This window comes from Tenrec ecaudatus, chromosome 9, assembly GCF_050624435.1.
Source record: "Tenrec ecaudatus isolate mTenEca1 chromosome 9, mTenEca1.hap1, whole genome shotgun sequence".
Taxonomy (NCBI): domain Eukaryota; kingdom Metazoa; phylum Chordata; class Mammalia; order Afrosoricida; family Tenrecidae; genus Tenrec; species Tenrec ecaudatus.
Window position 1 is genome coordinate 107963840 of NC_134538.1, and position 20663 is coordinate 107984502.

General features: G+C 46.2%; 1 protein-coding gene across 2 annotated transcripts in view; it reads right to left on the reverse strand.

The window, feature by feature from the left end:
- CDK14 (cyclin dependent kinase 14) overlaps window positions 1-20663 on the reverse strand; it is a 671591-nt gene that overhangs the window by 164845 nt on the left and 486083 nt on the right. For both annotated transcript variants that reach the window (XM_075558444.1, XM_075558445.1), the window contains exon 11: window positions 12318-12381. In XM_075558444.1, the coding sequence (XP_075414559.1) occupies window positions 12318-12381 (64 nt within the window). The remainder of the gene's footprint in view (window positions 1-12317; window positions 12382-20663) is intronic.

Below are 20663 nucleotides of genomic sequence, written 5' to 3' on the forward strand. Positions count from 1 at the left end.
GACTTTGGGTCTTAATTTGTTTTTATTTCATAGCACTGGCCCTATCTCTGATTGAACTGACATCAGCCCTTTGCTTAGCTATGGACCCCAGGGCTCATAGCAGGGCATCACTAACAGGTGTGTGTGTGTGTCTGTGTGTGTGTGTGACACTTCTAACTGACCTAGGACTTGTCTTTATTATACACCCGTCTCAACCTAGAGCTCCAAACAAGAGCTACCCCATCAAGAGGAGTCCACACTTGCGATGAAATCACTTTCCTCCTCTCAAATGGGTCTGTGGCTTCTTGTAGCCAGTAGGTTCTTTTGAAAACATAAAACACCAATTTGCTCCCTTGCTCAAAACCTTCCACTGGTTCCTCTCACATTTCAAGTAAAATCCCTCACTTCTTACTTTGACCCCAGGGTCTGCCTCTCAGAAACGCCGGGGCTGCTTGTGGCACTCAGCCCAGGGTCACCTGCACCTGCTCCTCCTCGGAGGCTCAGGAGGAAATGGGTCCTGTCTGCTGTACTCACGACGGTCTCTTCGGCCTGGCACTGAGCGGGCACTCAAGAAGAAATCCTCACTCTGAGTTTTACCTGAAGTATCTGCCCGAAACACGGGCTCTCCGCTTGAGCATTTTCTTTCCAGCCCATCACCACCTGCAAACTGCCAGCCCAATGGCCACCATCTGAGCGCCCAGGAAACAGCCTATCTTCTTTCTGCCGTGTTCACAGGTTTTCACATCATCTTCTCTATAAAGGCAACATATTCCATACACGTACTAACTGGCATTGATTTGTGGGAGAAGAAATATCCAACATGGCCCTGGTGTTGGCGGAGGATGGATGAAGAAAACTCACAATGTCCTACACCTTGAGCCAAGCCGACTGACGGGGCCTGTAACACTCCAGTGGGAGATAACAGCCACACATTCTCTTAACAATTAAAAAAACTATTGTCAGACTCATCAAACATCTACATTCTGTGGAGTTAGACCTAATCCATGACCCTCACAGGTGATAATAAACATTTAAAAAATTAAGTAATTGAAAACATTTCTGAGGAAGAGCATGAAAGAGAGGAAGTGAGAAAGCAAATAGTAGATAGGAAAGACATAAATGGTAAGCATGCCATTTTGCTGCTCTAGGCCACAGTTTTAAAGCATTTGTGCCTCGCTTATGACATTTTCTCAGATCTCCACATAAGGAGTGTATACATAAATTATAAGTAATGAAAAGGCAGAAACAATTAAGTTTCCTCAGTTCTGTAAGAGGTACGGAGCAGGCATGCTGGCTGCAGTCCCGTAGGAAGATGGCTCGAACTTCGTAGGCCTCCTCTCGCCACATGTGTGCTCTGTGACCATAGGATGTGTGTGTGTGTGTGTGAGTGTGTATGTGCTCATGTGAGTGACAATACGATGGCATGCAGGCCCTCTCTCCTACCACCCTCAGAAAGACTCATAAAAAGCCAGGAGTGTGACAAAGGCTAATGAGCCAAGCTTCTTCAGGTCTGCAAGCAGCAAACTGGGCAGCTGACATCATAGGCACTAAATCCTAGTAATCTGTCTGGGAATAAACGTCTTCCGGGGAGAGAGGGGTTTGGAGTTGACAAATTAATGGAAACGTGTTCAAAGGGCTTAATAATGCTCATTTGGTCAATACTTAGGTAGTAGAAATCCTAATTTTTAAAATGAGGTTTTTTTCTCGAGATGTCACAAGGCAGAGCTGAGAAGAGTTTAACAATTCCTCCCACAGCTCTAGGTTTGAAGACAAAGCAGCTATCCTCTGGAGTCATCTTTTGAAATTTTCTGCTCAACTTTGTATTGAATCATTTCTTCCCTTCACTTTAGCACCTCAACATTCAAGAGCCAGTTTCAAAGCCTCTTCTGACAACCACTGTAGATCTTTCTTCCCTTCCTGTGCTTTCAGTGACTGCTAGCTTTCTTCAAATATGATGTCCTGGCTGTCAGCCCACAGCTCGCCCGCTCTTTGGCCATGAGTACACCATCCCTCAAATCGGCTCTTATTCTCTCAATTCAGGTGGAAGATACTGAGTGAATTTTGGTTGTGGTGGACTTTCTTCAATTCTCTTCAGCTTCTACCTGAACTTCAAATATGCACAATTGAGGTGTGTTCCCCAGTCAGCCCCTGGCCTCCATTGGGGTGCTGTTGAGCTTCCGCACATCTCTTTCACAGATGTAATCAATTCCTGAGTGTGTACTCCATCCCTGTGTATTTCATCTAGTGAGGTCTACATACATTGTCAAATTTTAGGTTGTTGAAAAATGGCATGTGCAATTAAGAAGTAGTTTGTCTCACAAAATTCTACCACGAGATCTCCAGGTTCATTTCCATTACCAAGCCCGTATTTCCCAGCTATTAATCCTTCCTCTTGGAAGTCTTATTCTTGATCAACATGGAGCTGTTAGCAGCGAAGTCTGCACGCAGAAACCACCAGCCACTCCACACCAAAGAGGAGGTTTTGTCCTTCTGTAACACTTTCCAATCTTGGAAGCCCACAGGGCAGCTATCACCCTGCCTGTAGGGCTCCCATGACTCAGAATTGACTCCAGGGCGGTGAGTGAGTGGATCCTTTCTCTTTGTTTCCAACTTGCTCACTCCCATCACGAGGGGTTATCAATGCCTCCTGACTCAATGGATCAATTTCAAATTGAATGCATTTGTAGAATTCTTCAATTTCTTTATCATTGACTTTAGTGGTCAGTGTGCAAATGTGAATAATAGCTATAATAATTGGTCTTCCTTGCAGGCATCTGGATATTATCCTATCACAGGCAGCAATGAACTACAGGAGAGATCTTAGTGACCAGGAAGCCATTCCTCCTGAATTTGTCATTAGCAGCATAATAAATCATGTGATCATTCTATTCAAAATAGGCCATATTAGTTCATTTGAGCTCAACAATGCCTAGGATATCCATCTGTACATGTTCCATTTAATTTTGACAACTTCCAATGTTCCTATTGTCACACTTCGTACATCCTGTGCTCCAATTCTTAATGGGAGTGTGCACCAGTTTATTCTAATTTGAGCTGTCCCCCACGGGTGCAAATGGGGGTCTCAAAAGCTTTACTATATCCACTCCCCGCTTCTTCGGCTAGACCGACACCGAGACAGGAGCTCTTTTCCAGTGGTGTTTAGAGTGCCTTCTAACCGCAGGGCCCAGCTTCAGGCACTCTATCAGACAGTGTGCCTTTGTTCTTCCTAGGGATTCCTGTGGCCGGTTTCTCAGGAGGGGATACCTCATCCTTCTTCATGATTTATTCTTATCTACAAGTTCCACTGGAACCTGCTCACCAGGAGCGAACACAGCGGGAATTTGAAATATTAACGACATGGCTTCCAGCACCAGAGGGACAACCGGACAGAGAAGTTGGCGGGTGAGTGAGGGGGTTACGATTAGGCTAACAAAATTATAATTACTCAAAAGTTATCCTAATATCATGAGTATAACATTCCATTCATAGAATATGCTTCTCCCTCTGAAATGAAAAAGTATGAATATATTTAAATTTGGGGTCCTCAAGAATGCCTGTGAATAAGGCAGAAACTTGAATATTAGATTTTTTGTTGCTATTAACCTCAGAGCAAAGTCTATATTTAAATGGGCAGAGCATGCTTAAAACACTGCCATTCAGTATGCTGGCCCTAGTGTAAAATCATTCTCGATTTATCTCGCTTCATTCATTGTAAAAAAAAAACCCACCATCATTAAACTTTTTTTAGTCCAAACAACGTCTACAGGCGCACTTCTCCTCAGGCACAGTGTGGTCAGCTTTTGTTGGTGCTGTCAACTGCCGAGGAGTTCATGACCATGCACAAGGTCACCACAGGTGCAGAGCAGAGCTGCTCCACAGGGTTTCAAGGTCGTGACCTTTCAGAAGCAGATCACTAGGCTTGTCTCCTAGGTGCCTCTGGTGACTTTGAACCACCAACCAACCTTTTGGCTATTAAGTGTGAGATTAACCATTTGTGACGTTCAGAGGGTTCTATAATCATTGTAGAAAAGCTCTGTTCTCTTGCTCGATGTTGGAAAATACAATTATTTCATTGTAAGTTTTATTACTTCCAATTGCTTCTGGTCTGGTAGCATTTTCTCTCACTCTCTCTCTCTCAATTTCTTTTTGAGCTCTGGAATAATAAGGTCATTAAATAGAGTGTCCTTTTTTGTGAAAGCATTTACGCATGGAGTATAATACATGAAGACTACATGCTATTTTGGAGCCAAATTACTTAGAGCACAACGATATCTGTGGTACGTTATTTTACTACACCAAGGTCATATAATCTACTTTTCTAATATTTTCTTGAGAGACCAATCATTAATAACGTGTTCTTTGAGAAGCTCAGTGAGAAATCAGGAAACAAATGCTGCAGCATTATCCCCATGCCGTCTTCTGCTGGAGCAAAGAGCACTGAACTGAGACTCAGGAAATCTGCCTTCTAGCTCCACCCTGGCAACTCCCTGTGGGAAGTCCCTTATCCGCTGAGGGCACAGAGAGGTCACAAAGGAGAAGGCTGCGCCACATGCTGCTGAGAGCTTCTTCGGGTCAAACGTTCGCTTTGCCCGTGCAGTTATGGCACCACCACGCCCCACCTGCACTCCCACCCAAAGTCCCAAGGCCTGTGCAGACCCCTACACTCAGTTACGGTGTGAGCTGCGTCATCAACACCAGGTGTCCCCGTGGCTGGGCCACAATTCCGAGCGGTGTGGCAGTTAGGTAGTGATGCGAGCACCTCCTTCATGGTGTGTGATCAGCCAGCGCTTATAAAGGAACTCGGGTGGGCGGTGACGCCCTCACTGACATCACAGCCCTGATCTGATACAAGGGGAGTTTTGTGAAGTGGGACAGGCATAACCTTTGATCTTACAGGAGCTAAGCGGAAAGAAACGAGGGCAGAGAGAAAGGGGACCTCCGACCATCCAGAAAGAAGAACACGGAGCAGAGAAGCTGTGCTGACAACTCCGAGGCTCAAGGGAAGATTGATGCCCAAACACCTGGCAGTCTCTGCGGGCTGGAGAGCCGGTGGATGTTGACAGGAGACAATGGATGCTCTCCAGAGCCAACAGCAAGAAAAGGCCTTCCCTTAGAACTGGTGCCCACCTTGCGTGAGGATGACCGGGAGTGCCCGTGGGAGTCCTGCGACAGCAGCATCAGGTGAGGAAGAGACCGACTCCACCCGTCAGGAGAACCTCCAGTGTACACGTGTCCTCGGCTCTAATCTAGGTTTACCACGCTCCAGTAGAGTCCAAAGAACCTCTCAAAGACAGGTGTGCACGACATGAAATTTTACAAAATGTTAATCAAATTTGTCCCGCATTAAAAAGAATTCCCAGCCTCACGTCCCAGCAGCACATCCGCTCGTACGCCAGCCTCTCCGGCTGCGCTTGGCAGCAGGGACGCTTGTAGGCGAATGCGATCCCGCAATTCCCAGGGAAAACCCAAAGCCTCTTAGGAGCCCAGAAGGAAACTGACACGGCGAAGCGTATTCTGCAAAGGTATCCTGCTAAAAATTATCTATGAAGTAGGTGAGAAAATGTATCTGAATTTTACTTTTTTTGTTAGAGATTGGGTTTTGGCTTGTAATGAATCATCTCAGATGACAGAAATCTTGAAGCACTAATCAGACCACAGGGCAACTGCTCAGCTCCAAGGCTGCCCCGTAGGAAGCTTCCCAAGGAGATAGGTAACAGGAGATGCTGCTATTTTAGAAAGAGACCAAGGGGGCAAAAATCCCACTTTTAAAATATCATAAACCATGACGCTATAGTAAAGAAAAAGAAAAGAGAAATTCAATTGCGTTCAGAGCAGACACAGACACTTCTTTTGAAGGAGATTTAAATAGGAGCAAATGATGGAAAGTTATCCTCCATGTTATGTGTAAGACAATCACACACACGTATGTAAATGCATGTATATTTTAGGAAGCCCTGGCCTGTCACATCTTCCTGGTTGCCATGGGAATAAGCTGAGGTCAAGGAAATTTGTGCTAACATAAATGTAAGAGCAGAAGAGGCTACAAGAGGGACCTTCCAAAAAGTTGGTAGAAAATGGAACTCAAAGACAATGGGTTGTTTCCAAGAACTTGTGAAGCCCCTCATGTGCACACTAAACACTAAGCTAATATTATAAGAGCAAAACCTAGACCTGATCTAAATGTTCTTTCAGTATTCTTCAATATGTATTTTTAATGTGTCTCCAGTTTTTTTTACACTTTCCGAGTGAAAATCATGGAGAGTTCTGAAAACTGAAAGGGAGAAGCTGAGCAGGCCCAGTTCTTTACTTCGTGGCATGTGTAATCATTTCTCCTCAGACTAACGGTTCTCCACCTGTGGGCTGTGACCCCTTTGGGGGCTAAACCTCCCTTTCACAGGGGTTGTCTATTTATGACAGTAGCAAAATTACAGCGATGAAGTAGCAACAAAAATAATTTTATGGCTGGGGGGGGTGTGGGGGGTCCACCACAGCATGAGGAACTGTATGAAAGGGTTGCGGCATTAGGAAGGTTGCGAACCACTGACCTGGACCCTTACCGCCTCTTAACTGCCTTCCTTGCTTCTTCCCTGGCCCATGGGTCTCAGCACACAGCCAGAGCGAGCTTGTGGACATGGAGCCTTGATCAAATGGAGCCATCCAGCACTTTCCATCTTGCTCAGAGTCAATAGCAAAAACCTCTTCGAGACCCGCAGGGCCCTGCATGATCTGCCTCAGCACCTGCTGTCTCTGATGTTCATGCAACAGAAGGACACCCTGCTTGGTGGTTTTCACTCTACATACGACAGCATGAAACACTGCCTGTCGGTCCTGGACCATCTGCACAATGGTTCTCGGGTTTGACCCCACTGCTGCAGCCACTGTGTCGATCTATCACACTGAAAGGCTGCCTTCCTCTTTCGTGCTAACCGCCCAGTTTACCAGGAAGGCCGGCCTTTTCCAGGGACTGGTCTCTCCTGACAACAGTCCAAAGTATAAGGGACAGCGCTCTGCCATCTTTTCTTCTAGAGCAGGAGTTCCGGATGTACTTCTCTCAAGACAGATGTGATCATAGTCTTGATTCTGATGCTATGTGCATTTCCACAAGGTTAAGCACCTTATTATTTGCTGAGTACACAGAATGAACAGTATGATGAAGGGACACACATCTTTCCGGATTTTAAATAATTCAGCAACCCCTTGTTCTGTCTGAACTACCTCTTCGTTAGTTTACATGTGTGGTATGAACATAATTAAGTGTTCTGGGTTTCTGGTTCTCTGCAAGCTTCTCTAAGACTTTTGTTATGATACACACCGTTTAATGCCTTTACACAGGCACTAAAATACAAGCAAATGTTTATCTGGTACCCCTTCCTTTTAGCCAAGACTCCTATATCATCAGCACTGAGGGCCTTCAAGTCATGTCCTCTTCTGAACTCGACTTGAATTTCTGACAGCCACGTATTGGTGCACGACTGCAATCCCTTTAAAATAACTTCAGTAAAATTTTACTCTTGTGTGATATTAATGATGCTGTTTAATAACGTCTTTACTCTGTTCGATTACTTTTCTCTGGATGGTCATAGATATGGATCGCTTCCGGTTGCTGACCAGGGAGCTGTCTTCTCAGCTTCTTGGCGCAGACATGCAAGTGCTCCTAGCATTGCATCTGTTTGCTGAAACATCTCAGCTGGTATTTCATAAATTCACAGAGCCTTGTTTCACTATTCCTTCAGGGAAGCTTGGGCTTTTCTCTTTAATCTCATCATTTTTTGATCATGCGTCCCCTTTTGATTTGGTTGACTACTGGCCAATTAATCTGGGTGGCTGCGTATTCCTTCTATCTTCTTTGATGCTTCCTGCCGCATTCAATATTTTCCCCATAGAATCTTTCAGCATCAAATCTCAGCTTGAATTATTCCTGATATCTAGGACAGGGGTCCTCAAACGTCTTAAACAGGGGCCAGTTCACTAGCTCTCAGACTCGTTGGAGGGCTGGACTATAGTTTTTTAAAAAAACTATGAACAAATTCCTATGCACACTGCACATATCTTATTTTGAAGTATAAAAAAACAAGTGGGGCAAAAACACCTGGCGGGCTGGATAAATGTCCTCAGTGGGTCGGTCGTATGTGGCCTGCGGGCCATAGTTTGAGGACCCCTGGTCTAGGATATCCATCTTAATACATTTAATTTCACCTTTGAATCCTTCTACTTTTCCAAGATCCGTACTTCATATATTCAATGTTCCAATTATTAGTACATATTTGCAGCTGTTTCTGCACATTCATTTGTGCTGCACTAGCAAGTCACTAACTACCTTGGAGTTGATTCTGACTCCCAGAGACTATGTAGGTGGGATTCTGAGACTCTAATTCTAGTTGGGATTAGAAAGTATCATCTTTCTCCCTTGGGACAACTGGCGATTTTGAACTACTGGTCTTGTAGTTAGCAGCTCAACCTGTGACTCACTGTGCCACCAGGGCGACTTCACCAGCACATGGAGGTCCCCGGTGTTCTGAGTGGCTTCCAGACTGAGGGGTTCATCTTCTGGCACTCTGCCAGACCATGTTCTGACACGGACCGTCTCTTCCTTCTTTCTAGTCTGTCAGAGTCTAGAAGCTCTGCGGAATCCTGCCCACCATGTGGCCCTGTTGGTAAGTGAAATACTAGTGGAACTGCTTCCCGTATCACAGAGACACATCAGCCAACACATTACGACAGACTGACAAACAAGAGATGGGATAATTATTTTATGGACATGTTAAAGCCAATGAGCCTTATAGCTTCCATCTTGACTTAGATCCTAACCATCAAATTATCCATTTGAAAATATAAACTGGTTTTCTCATGAAGATATATATGCACATATACATAGTTTCTACATATATTTCCATATCTTTAGCAGAAAGTGGAAGTAAAAATAATTCATGATGTCACTATTTTGGAAACACCAATGGGCTTCTCCTCCCCTCTCTCTTGAGACAGAGTTTATTCAGAGAAAGCAGATCAAGACATAAAACACGTATTGTGTTAATGAAATTAAATATTTATAATTCCTTACATTTCCAGAAAGGAAAGAAATGTGAGACATGAATGAAGCAGGAGCTCCCAGTGAAGGAGGCAGTGCTACCAGAATAAGCGTCAAAGGGACAGGCCTGGAGAGTCACGATGACCCTTCTGCATAGTTTCGGCAACGTGTAAAGTTACTATCTATTTAAAATTCAACGATGTCTTCATGGTACCAACCTTTTTCTTTTCTTTCTCCTCATCAGCCTTCTTAACACACCTTCTGAGGTACAATAAGGAGGTGAAGAGCGGGGATGAGGACAGGTTAGCCTCAGCCAATGACCCAGCCAAGCCAGTTCCAACTCATGGAGACCTCAGGCGAATCGGAGTAGAATGGTGCTGCTTGGGGTTTCAGTGGCTGATTGTTTGCCAGGGCTTTCTTCCAAGGCGCCATCAAGAAGACTCGATTCTTCTTGATTAGCACTGCTGGTTTTCCTGCTCTGGGGATGCTTATTTTCTTTCTCTGGAGTATGTGGTCCGTAGAGAAAGAGACTAAGACTCTTCTGGGTGGTCTGGTTAAGTGGGGCACTCATAAATGTGTTTCCTGGACTTGAGTGTATCACTGAGTCTCCCCTGACTGTTCCCTAGCCAATTCAGGAAGCACTTACCATGCCTGCCTTACCCACAAGCCACAAAAGCCATGCCAAGAATGCCTTTTTTGACACGTCAGCATCCCTGCTTGAGCCATAGCAGTGCGCTGTTCTTTTGGTCCTCCGTGATCATTTACGCAATAAATTAACATAGCTTGATACGAGAACAGTCACATAAATAGTGTCCCACAAATAATGTCAGTTTAATTCAGAATAGTAAACACCGACTGAACACCCAAATATGGACCATCCCTGAGCTTGTGAAGCTCACCACTCACTGAGTGATAATGCTTTCTAGAATACGCCCATAGGTACTTTTTTACGTTGATGGTGGAGATAAATCCCATTTACACTAAAACAAACAAGGCATTCCTTGCTTTCTGGTGCAGAGACTTGGCGGACTCAATGCCTCTCTTAGTTGCTCCTTTTTGCATCTAACTTTGTTCCCTTAAAATCTTTCTACATTTTCTTCTTTCTGCTTCCCTAGGATTTAAGATCCTAAAACAGGAAAACTAATCATATTTAACAGCCCACACTTGGCACATTTATAGAGCACTGTGTTTTCACTTAGATTCCATTTGGAACAAGCAGATCAGTTAAAAGATGCCTCTTGCTTGGTTTAAAACAACAGCAATGACAAAACGTTCTATACAGTGATGTTTCTATGGTCTTTCAGGACATAGAAGTCATTCGGAATTTTCAGCAAAAGCACAAAGAGGCTTTGGGGAGCTGAGGAAGATTAAAGAATCCCCGCACACTGTAAACTTCCTGACAAAAAATATCAGGAGTAAAAATAGCTTCCCAACTCAGTCCTTCTTTGAGATTGATAATTTATTCTGATCGCCCTCCAAAGGGGAGGAAAGGGCAAAAAAGAATCTGCTTGGCAGCCCTCACAGGGATTATTCAGAAATTATTCCCAACCCACTTCCCGCACAGAATAATGGACTATTAGGCCAGCCATAAATCCCTTTCAGGAATTTTATGGTGTGTCTCTGCATTTCATAATCTATTTTTTGTAACCGCAAGCGGGAAAAACCATCAACAAGAGAACTATTTTATAAGAACTCATTCTACTGATTTTATTGAATTTCCCATTCCAAACCTTTCAGCCCTCCTCTAAAAAGTAAACAGGCTAGTTTGGAGACTCCTCTTTTTAAGTGTAATTAATTCACTTACACACAACAACTGAGAGGATGACTCAGCACCAGGAGGTAGTGGGTGCTGCACTTATAGGTCTCTAGAGGAATTTAGGAGGCCTAAGGCCCTAAGGATGCGAACCAGGGCCACAAAACCTGCAAGTTTCCTGACTGCCACCTACCGACCAGGAAAAATATGACAACTTACTTTTAAAGTTCCACCTTTTCTCTAGGGCAGCAGTTCTCAACCTGTGGGGGGTCGTTCAACCTGTGGGGGTCGAATGACCCTTTCACGGGTGTCGCCCAATTCATAACAGTAGCAAAATTACAGTTGTGATGTAGCAACTAAAACAATGTTATGGTTGTGGGGCACCACAACATGAGGAACTGGATGCAAGGGTCCCCGCCTGCGGAAGGTGGAGACCCACTGCGCTCGGTATTCTATTTTCTAGGGTTATTGGTGCTTGACATCAACATAGGCACACATATGTTTGATACAACTGATGTATGGATTGTTATCCAAGCTGTAAGACTCCCCAGTAAAATGATCTTTAAGAAACAGGGCTGGATGCCGCACAACACGGCACTCAGAATATTGGATCTTTAATTTCAAGTTTATGAAGTACACAGCACTCAACACACACACACACACACACACACACACACACACACACACAAAACCAAAGTTCACAGCCATCAAGTTAATTTTACTCTTAGTCCTCAAAATGGAAAAACCAAACTCAGTGCCATTGAGTCAATGCTGGCTCATAGCAGCCCTAGAGGGCAGGGGAGAACTGTCCCGGTAAGTTTCTGAGACATAACTCTTTACGGAGTAGAAAGCCTCATCTTTCTCCTGTGAAGAAGCTGGTTTCAAACTGCTAACCTTCTGTATCTCAGCCCAATGCACAACCACTGGACCACCAGGGGTCCGCTTAGTACTAGTTTCAGCAGGAAGGAAATAAAATAAAAAGGTGATGTTTTTCTCTGTCCCGTTTACTCCTTTCCCAACTTTCACTGTAAGCACCCACACAGATACATTTTAAAACCAAATGAAACTTTGTTTTTGTCTGTGTGGGCACTGGGCTATCTTGTGCTGCAATCAATGGCTGTCTCATGATTAGCTGGTCAAATTAAACAAAGTACACACGGTGAGAATTTTCGCCAGCTGCCATTAGGTGGACGGTGACTCGTGGTGGCTCCGCGTGTCCGAGCAGCACTGTGGGCTTTCACTGGCTGCTTACTCTGAAACAGATCACCAGGCCTTTCTTCCACGCTGCCTCTGGGTGGCCTTGAACTGCCAACGTTTAGGTTAGCAGCCCGGCGCTTAATTGTTGGTGCCACCCAGCAACTAATACTCTCGCTTTTTGAGTAAATACATTCTGAAAGTCAGAGGGCCCCTCCATAGACACACAAAAGACAGAACCACAAAAGTCAGTGGAATTTCTCCGAGGTACTGAATTAGGTCGCGGGGGTGCACGGACACTGGCATATTCTTTGCTGGCGGTAGGTAGGCGACGTGGGAGCACGTGGAGGTGGCAGCACATACCTGGCTTAAAGTGTGGTAAGGAATGGACTCCGGGCCACGTGTCCTCATTTGGCGTTCCAAGAACCTAGTGGAGAGCAGGAAATTGTGGAAACAGACGTGTTACTTACAAAGAACTCAAAATTCGCATAGAAAGCAGTACACTGCATATTATGAAACTCTGGATTTTTTTCCCCCATTGTCATATGTCAGGGATTTTATTTCAGTGAAAACAAACCCAGCTACAGAGCCACCCAGGGCGAAGCTCTGTGATAGCAAACATGACTGCGTGGGATACGGTGTGTCAAATCCGCTTTGTTTTACCAAGTCCAGGCTGGGCGAGCAGGCTGAGGACTAAAAATGATAAGCTGTCCCCTTCGTGGGATGGAGCGAGCATGCACGGGCCCCTCATGGCTCTTTGGGGAGCCCTTCCTCCCAGTATCCCGGCTCTTCACGTACAGTTCTGAGGCTGCCAAGTCTTCTCTCACATCCTCCCTTCCGAGCATCGCAATAATTCAAAGGAGCTGGAGAAGCACTTAGGAAGCTCAAACTCTCTGTTTGTCCTCATCACTGGAGTTCAGCTTTTTCATGAGGTCATTTGGTTTTTCCCTCGTTGCCAAATGCCCTTGCTATGCTTCCCCTCCGTCTTCATTTTAGTATCCAAATGTCCACCTCGCCTACTTTCCTGTCGACCACCACAATGCTCCGTCTGGCCAAGGACTAACGGGCAGTCCCAGTTCACAGCTCACTGAGCATTTCCCAGCCCTGTGGTCTGGCGACGATGACCCTCGAGCCCCTGAGGACTCCGTCTGGCCAGGGACTAACGGGCAGTCCCAGTTCACAGCTCACTGGATGTTTTCCAGCCCTGTGGTCTGGCGATGATGACCCTCGAGCCCCTGAGGAGCGCCAGGAAGTTGACGAGCTCGCACCCGGATCCTGAAGACGGAGTCCCAGCTCACACCCTTGCCGCACGACTTGCTTACCAGGCAGGTATCGCTGGCAAGGAACAACTTCACCGAACCTTAGTTCCCTCCTTGGGAAACTGGGGCTCATCACAGCACCTGCTTCATTTCCCGGTCTACGTGAGTGGTGAGCACGTCAAGGCACTCAAAGATGACTGGGTCAGGGCAGGGATGTGGGGCTCTCTTTCCCCAGTGCGACCCCCAGTCCACTGATGGGTGGGCACAGATCGTCAAACCAGTTGGAAAGGGCAGGGATGATGTTGGGAACTGGCAAAGGAAAGGCGGATGGCACTTATCTTGTAAGGGAATGGGTCGTGTTGACTTGATCTCTGACGAGCGGGCAATTGGACCATCCAGAGCTCTGATTACCTCCTGTTCATTCATTAGGAGGGCAGGCCTGTGATGTCAGGGGGCAGCATCCACACAGTGAGTGTTGTATGCACTGCTTCGCTTCCTGCTTTGGTGTTAAATACCTGTGTTTATGTTCCTCACAGAAACACTGGGTTCAAGAAGAGATCATGCAGCCCTTCCTTTAAACCAGCAGTTCTCAACTTGTGGGTCGTGACCCCGTTGGGGATCGAACAACTCTTTCACAGGGGTCACCCGATTCATAACAGTAGCAACATTACAGTGATGAAGTAGCAACGAAAATAATGTTATGGTTGAGGGGTCACCACAACGTGAGGAACTGTATGAAAGGGTTGCGGCCTGAGGAAGGTTGAGAACCACTGCTGTAAAACATAATTGGTTCTTTCTGGAAGCACCAATCCTTACTAGCACCAACAGCTAGATCTACGCAAACACGGCCCCATTACTGATGGGCTGGGCAGGAGACGGAGGTAAGGGGGCTGAAAGGGCTGTAACAGAGGAGAGAGTACTTTGTTCTGACCCAAACAACTGTGAAAACAGTGTCTCTTTACAGGCAGCCCTGGACTTTTGTAAAAGTAATTCCAACCATTATTGCAAGAGAGGAAGACAGTCAAGTCTGTGAACATCAAGGACAGCTTATCTGAGAATGTTCCAGATAGTTCTCATGCTAATTTTTATGAGGGTCAAAGGAGTACAGCAGTCTGAAGCAAAAGGGGAGCGGTTTCACCAACAAAGCCACAGCTTGCATGCAGGCAATTCATCATGTGCAGTCATGAGACAGGACTTTACGTGTCTCATGTGAACATCAGGCTGCGTGCTGGTAGTCCTGGTATTAAGAACACATTCCATTCCGAAAAGTGTCTTTAAGTCACATGGTTATATAAGTCAGGGAAGTTAGGTGCAGTTAGTATCTAACGTTAGTCAAATTGTTTGTATTAGCACACCTACTGCTCATTTATCAATGATCACATTATCCACCATCTCAGTGATGACGACTGTAAAATATTGTGTGCACTGACAACAGGCACTGACACGGATGTCACTGTGCACGGCAAAAGGAACCCAGGTTGTGACAGTTCAGTTAGTTGGGCCGTGATTCTTGGTGGTGCAATGATGTAATCTGGCAGCTGTGGAATGCTGTAGTCACCCTCCGTTTTGTGATCTAATGTCACCATCCTTCATTTTTGCATAAAGAACTGGCCCTTAGACTCTTATCAGGTTGGAAAGCGAGGCATGAACCCATATAGTGCGCCTTTCTATGCATGAAAAAATTAAACAATCATTTTCAGATATACTAACATGTCTTTAACATGGTAATAAATGAGCAGACTCCCTGCCATCAATTCTGACTCACGGCGAACCTACTGGACAGTGTAGAAGTAGAATACTAGAATGTTGTGATGCACACTGAAACACGGCACCCCTTTTAATCTATGGGGCTCTATGAGGGCTGAGATCACAGGGGTGTATGTAGTTGGATGTTGCCTGGACTTTAAGCAGGGTTTGACCGCACGTGGAACAGACCTTCTGAACGGCGTACAAACGAGAAGTCCAACCAGAACATGAGCCGCAATGCTACCCTGCCTGCACCTGACTGAAGGTCTGTACAACCCCCCGTGGCACTATCCCCATGCCGAGCCAGCGTTTCTGTTTCAAAGAGCTGGTAACCATTTTTCTCGAGGCAGGAATTAAGAAGGCTTCCCTAGGTCCAGAGCCAAAAACGAATCGGCCATACACAGTAAACCGCGGCTTTCTTGGACAGCGCATTGGCAATATTTATGAGCATGACTTAGCAACATTCAGCCAATCAGGTAAGCCCAGTTAGCATCAGTGATCAACCTTCCCCAAACAAAAGGAAAACGAAATGTAAGTCGGAGATCACAGCAAGGGGCAAGATACTTATCCATCGGAGTTTCAACGGGTTGCTGTAACTGTAAACCCAGTCAGCATTTTCGGTTTGGGTCACTCTCTGATCCCGAATATTTGCCTCACTCAAAAAAACTCGACTGACCCACTAACGTTTTTTTGTTTTTTTGACAGAGACTATCAAATATAAAGGCCATCTCATAAAACACTAACGAGAAAGAGAAGTACATACTTAAAAACAAAACAAAAACTCTTACACAACCAACTCTTGAAATCCCAAACCTCAAATTACACTCCTGCCTACAGCCTGGGTCATTTACACAGGATATGCAACATAGGCAGGAAATGGGCAAAGGAAAGGGAGAATGAAATATTAACTGGGTTCCGGTAACAGCCTTTTGGGGGAGAGGCAGTCGGGGTGAGAGCGGGTGTGCCCTGCCTCGAGATGCGGAGCCTCACTTTTGTGAGTGAATGAGTCCATGCAAAGGAAAGAGCAGGATTCTCGAACATTCCAACAATAATCTTTTGCACAGAAATACTTCAAAAGAAAATTGCATCTGGTTTGCCACCAGTGTTGAAAGTAAAAGGTGGCTCTCAGAGATGCCAATATGCAGGTTTATTTTAGCAGACATGCTAAAATAGGCAGACATTCATGCCAGCAGGTGGCCTGTGCATCTCCTTGCTCTGTTACTGGCTCATTCTTTCATTCTGCTACCACTCACCATGACTGTCACGGGAAGGTAGGAGGATGGGACTCAGGTTCTGCCAGAGGTTTCCCAGTCTTCAGAGACAGATGGGCAGCGATAGAGACAAGTTGTCTTCAATGTAGTATGTGTGTTGTCAGAGGTATGGGAACTGTAATGTGAGAACTCATAGGAGGTAGTGCTTAGGTCTTAACCACGGTATGTCCAAGACGCCTGGGGAGAAAGGCAGGGGAGAATCATGCAGGACGGGCAGTGTGGACTCATTAGGCGAGGAGAGAAGGGGTGGGAGGCACAGCATGCTGTTAGAAGACCTTCCGCTCTTGAAGTCATCACGCTGCTCCTGGCCTCATGCTTTTGCACAACATTGTCCTCTTCCTGAAGGCCCCGCCCTGCCCCTGCCTTGACTGGGTCTATTCCTGCTTCGGGTTCTAGGTGTAGCCCCAGGGTCACGTTCCCTATAGCCTTTCTGGTCCAAGTTACAGCTCCGTCTTGGTGATCTCCCGAGGTGTTCTGCACTTTCGGCATAGGGTCCCTCTCACTGCCAGGTCAGAACTCGATTGTTCACGAGTCTTCCCACGTGTCTGTGGCCTGCAGGCTGAGACCACCATACTCATCTTTGGAAGTCTGGTGCCCAGTGGGTGCCTGAAACAAAATATGCCCTCCACAAGTGGCCAGTGAATGCATGCGTGGATTATCTGTCTAGAAACCATGTGAAGTGGAGTGTTGTTGGATTGTTGGCTCGATCATGGGCCAAGAGGATGGGGGTCGGATTCTGAATCCAAGGAGATGACACTCGCATCTCTGTCTCAGTTTTTCTCAAACTACAGGTGGCATAACAAGTTGTGCAATCGATTTAAAGAGTTGGCATCAGCCATTTTGCAAAAAAAAAAAAAAAAAAAAAAAAAAGGAAGAAAGAAATACAAGAGACGATATCAGAAGGATTGTGTGTGGGAAAGATTCAAGTTGTTTTATCAAACTTTTGTTCAAGTTTAAATCTCTGTGTGGTCACAGTGAGTCACCATGTCCAATGTAAAAGCCACTAACAGGGAACAATACGTTATTCTTGAAATCCAGAACACAGGCAGGAGAGCAAGTCTGTGAGACCAGAGTGAGTTTGGTTCTGGACCGATTAAATGCTTGGGATGCCTTACAGGTCACTGAAACAGACACAAGCAAAAGGCAGCTGGAAATAGAGAAGTGGGTCTTGTGCTGGTCCTGGTCGTCTAGAGAAAGAAATTCATAGACACTCGTATGTGTATAGGATAGAGCTTTATATGAAGAGTAATTGGGCCTTAAGAAAACAGCCCAGCCCAGTCCAGATCAAGTCCCTAAGTCCAACATTAGCTCATATGTCAATACTAGTCCATAAATTCCTCTTTAGACTCACGCAGCCATGCAACGATGCCGAATACAGGAAGATCACAGGCCAATGGGTGGAAATTCTTGTGGATCCCTTGGCAGTAGAAGCATCTCAGCACCAGCAGGGTCTCCACGTGGCTCCTCCACCTCCCAGGGCTCTGGCTGCATCAGCGAAGCTCCATCAGGGCTTAGTGGCAGTAATGTCTCCCAGGGAGTGAGCATGTGTCCCGCCTCCACTGAGCTATTTATCTCCTTAGCGCTTCCAAATGAGATCATCAAGCTGCGACCGGATTGACAGGCTAAGCTCCACTCCTTCACTCCTCAGTCCCACACTGACAACAGATTGTGTAGCTACCACCGTCTTAAGAGAGGAACTTCAGAGAGAGAAAAGCTTCTGGGATTCTTTACCAGCTACAAACGGGCATCAAAAAGTTAATGGGGGAAAACCGAATTTCCCAATACACTTGAAGTTTCCTCGTAGAAACCAAATGCCAAAAATATGAGAGGCAAAAGGATTTTACTTCTTTTCTTTTTTAAAAATCATTTTATTAGGGACTCATGCAACTCATCACAATCCATACATACATCAATTGTGTAAAGCACATTTGTACATTCATTGCCCTCCTCATTCTCAAAACATTTGCTCTCCACTTAAGCCCCTAGCATGAGCTCCTCACTTTTCCCTTCCCTCCCCGCTCCCCACTCCCTCATGAACACTTGATAATTTATAAATTATTATTTTGTCATATCTCGCCCTGTCTGACGTCTCCCTTCACCCACTTTTCTGTTGTCCATCCCCCAGGGAGGAGGTCACATGTAGATCTTTGTAATCGGGTCCCCCTTTCCAACTCACCCTCCCTCTACGTTCCCAGTATCGCCACTCACACCACTGGTCCTGAAGGGATCATCCGCCCTGGATTCCCTGTGTTTCTGGTTCCTATCTGTACCAGTGTACATCCTCTGGTCTAGCCAGATTTGCAAGGTAGAATTCGGATCATGGTAGTGGGAGGAGGGGGAGGAAGCATTTAGGAACTAGAGGAAAGTTGTATTTTTCATTGTTGCTACACACCCTCTCTGGCTCGTCTCCTCCCCGCGCCCTCTGCAAGGTGATCTCCAGTGGCCTACAAATGGGCTTTGGGTCTCCATTCTGCACTGCCCCCCTCATCCACTATGGTAAGAGTTTTTGTTCTGATGATGCCTGATATCTGATCCCTTCAACACCTTGTGATCGCACAGGCTGGTGTGCTTTTTCCATGTGGGCTTTTTTGCCTCTGAGCTTGATGGCTGCTTGTTAACCTTCAAGCCTTTAAGACCCCAGATGCTATATCTTTTGATATCGGGGCACCATCAGCTTTCTTCACCACATTTGCTTATGCATCCGTTTGTCTTCAGCGATGGTATCTTGGAGGTGAGCACACAATGATATGATTTTTTGTTCTTTGATGCCTGATAGCAGATTTTACTTCTTTTTGTTCACTTGTAAACCATTGCCAGAGTTGTCTTTGATTTTCCAGACTAACTTTTAACATCTGTGTAAGAACCTAATGGGTGACTTCGTAGATCAGTGGAGGTATATGCTACCTGATGCCAGTGAACTATGGCGCTCTGACCTCAAGGGCACTCCTCTAGGTTCACTTTCATGGCAACAGGTAAAGCACAAATCCAGCCCACCGTGCCAACCTCTATGATAGGTTCAGGAAGATGCTCACAAAGAGGTTTCTCTGCTGAAGCATCTACTTCACATATAAGAGAAGAAAGGGGGCCTCTAAACTCTGCAGGAAAGGGCTCAAATGTACACTGCAGCCCCCCAACCCCCAACCCCAAGAACCAGGGTTTGTCAGAAACATCTACACACCCCTCCACGCTATCAAAAGCCCCACCAATTATCAAGTTTCCTAGAGTCTTTGCTTTTGTACAGGCCTCGGGGCTGCAGAAAGGAGTCCACCGCGGGCTTTCCCTGCGGAACCCCTGTGGTTTCAGGAGAACCAGACTGCGAACAGTTCACCTTGGGTCAAGGAGACAGAGAAGACTCTAATAGAGAGACTCCAGCAGAAAGAGGCTTCCTGCAGAGAGGATCCTGGCCTATCAGATGCAAATAAAGCTGCTTCCTACCAGTATGCATCAATGAAGGGATACAGGCAGGACTGGGCTCCCTCTTCAGGCTCCTACGTGTTATGAGATGGGTGCTCTACCCTTGGGCTACAGTCAGTAGGCGCTCTAAGGCAGTAGAGAACGACTGAACAGCTCTTGTGACTAAAAAAAAAAAAAAAAGAGCAACACTGAATGGTTGTTTCAAGCTGTACGATTTTTAGGTTCTGGCAGATTTCTCCTCATTCCTCAGGGAGAAGTTCTGAATAAAACTGGGAAGCGGGCTCAGCAGACCCAGCTTCGGTATTCTAGGGTCCAGCCTGAGAGCCCGAGGCTGAGAGGATTATTGGTCCTAGTCTGGAAGGGATGGCACACAGTGCCTAGGGGAGCCAGGGAGAAACAGGGACCTTCACGACTCGTGTTCCCTGCACTTAGGAAACCAAGTGCCAAGAGGCAAGGCAGAGGGCATGGGTGTCTGAAAGGAGCAGGTGAGGGTGCTGGGCCACCAGCATGAGGAGGGGACAGCTGCTGGCGGAGGTCAAGGGTGCTAAGCGCAGGAAAGGTGAAGGGCGGCCAAGGGCGGAGAAGTGACGGAAGAGAGTCCATTTTCATCACGGAAAGCCTCAGAAATGCCAAGGATACACTCGAATCAATATCCATCGTCTATCTCTTTCTCGCCCCTGAGATGTACTCCTTTGACCCGGCAGAGGATCGTCTGGAAAGAAGAGCACAATGTCTGTGGAGGGACACTGGCGGCTGGGACGACAGGGTGAAATGTGACCTCCGCGGGACCGGGGCCATTCTGTTGCACCTTTACACTTTGGGACCAGCTGCATGGATGCTCCTGTTCCAGCACTGACCGAATCATAGGTTTCCATTCACGAGCGGAATGGACGTGACTTGGACGGAGACAGCACAAACAGCCCTTTCTCCGAGAGCAGAAAACGACGACAGAAAGACTGCCATGCGGTCAGTCCTGTGGTCTAGAGGGAGAGGCCGGCATCCACACCAGAAAGTCAGGT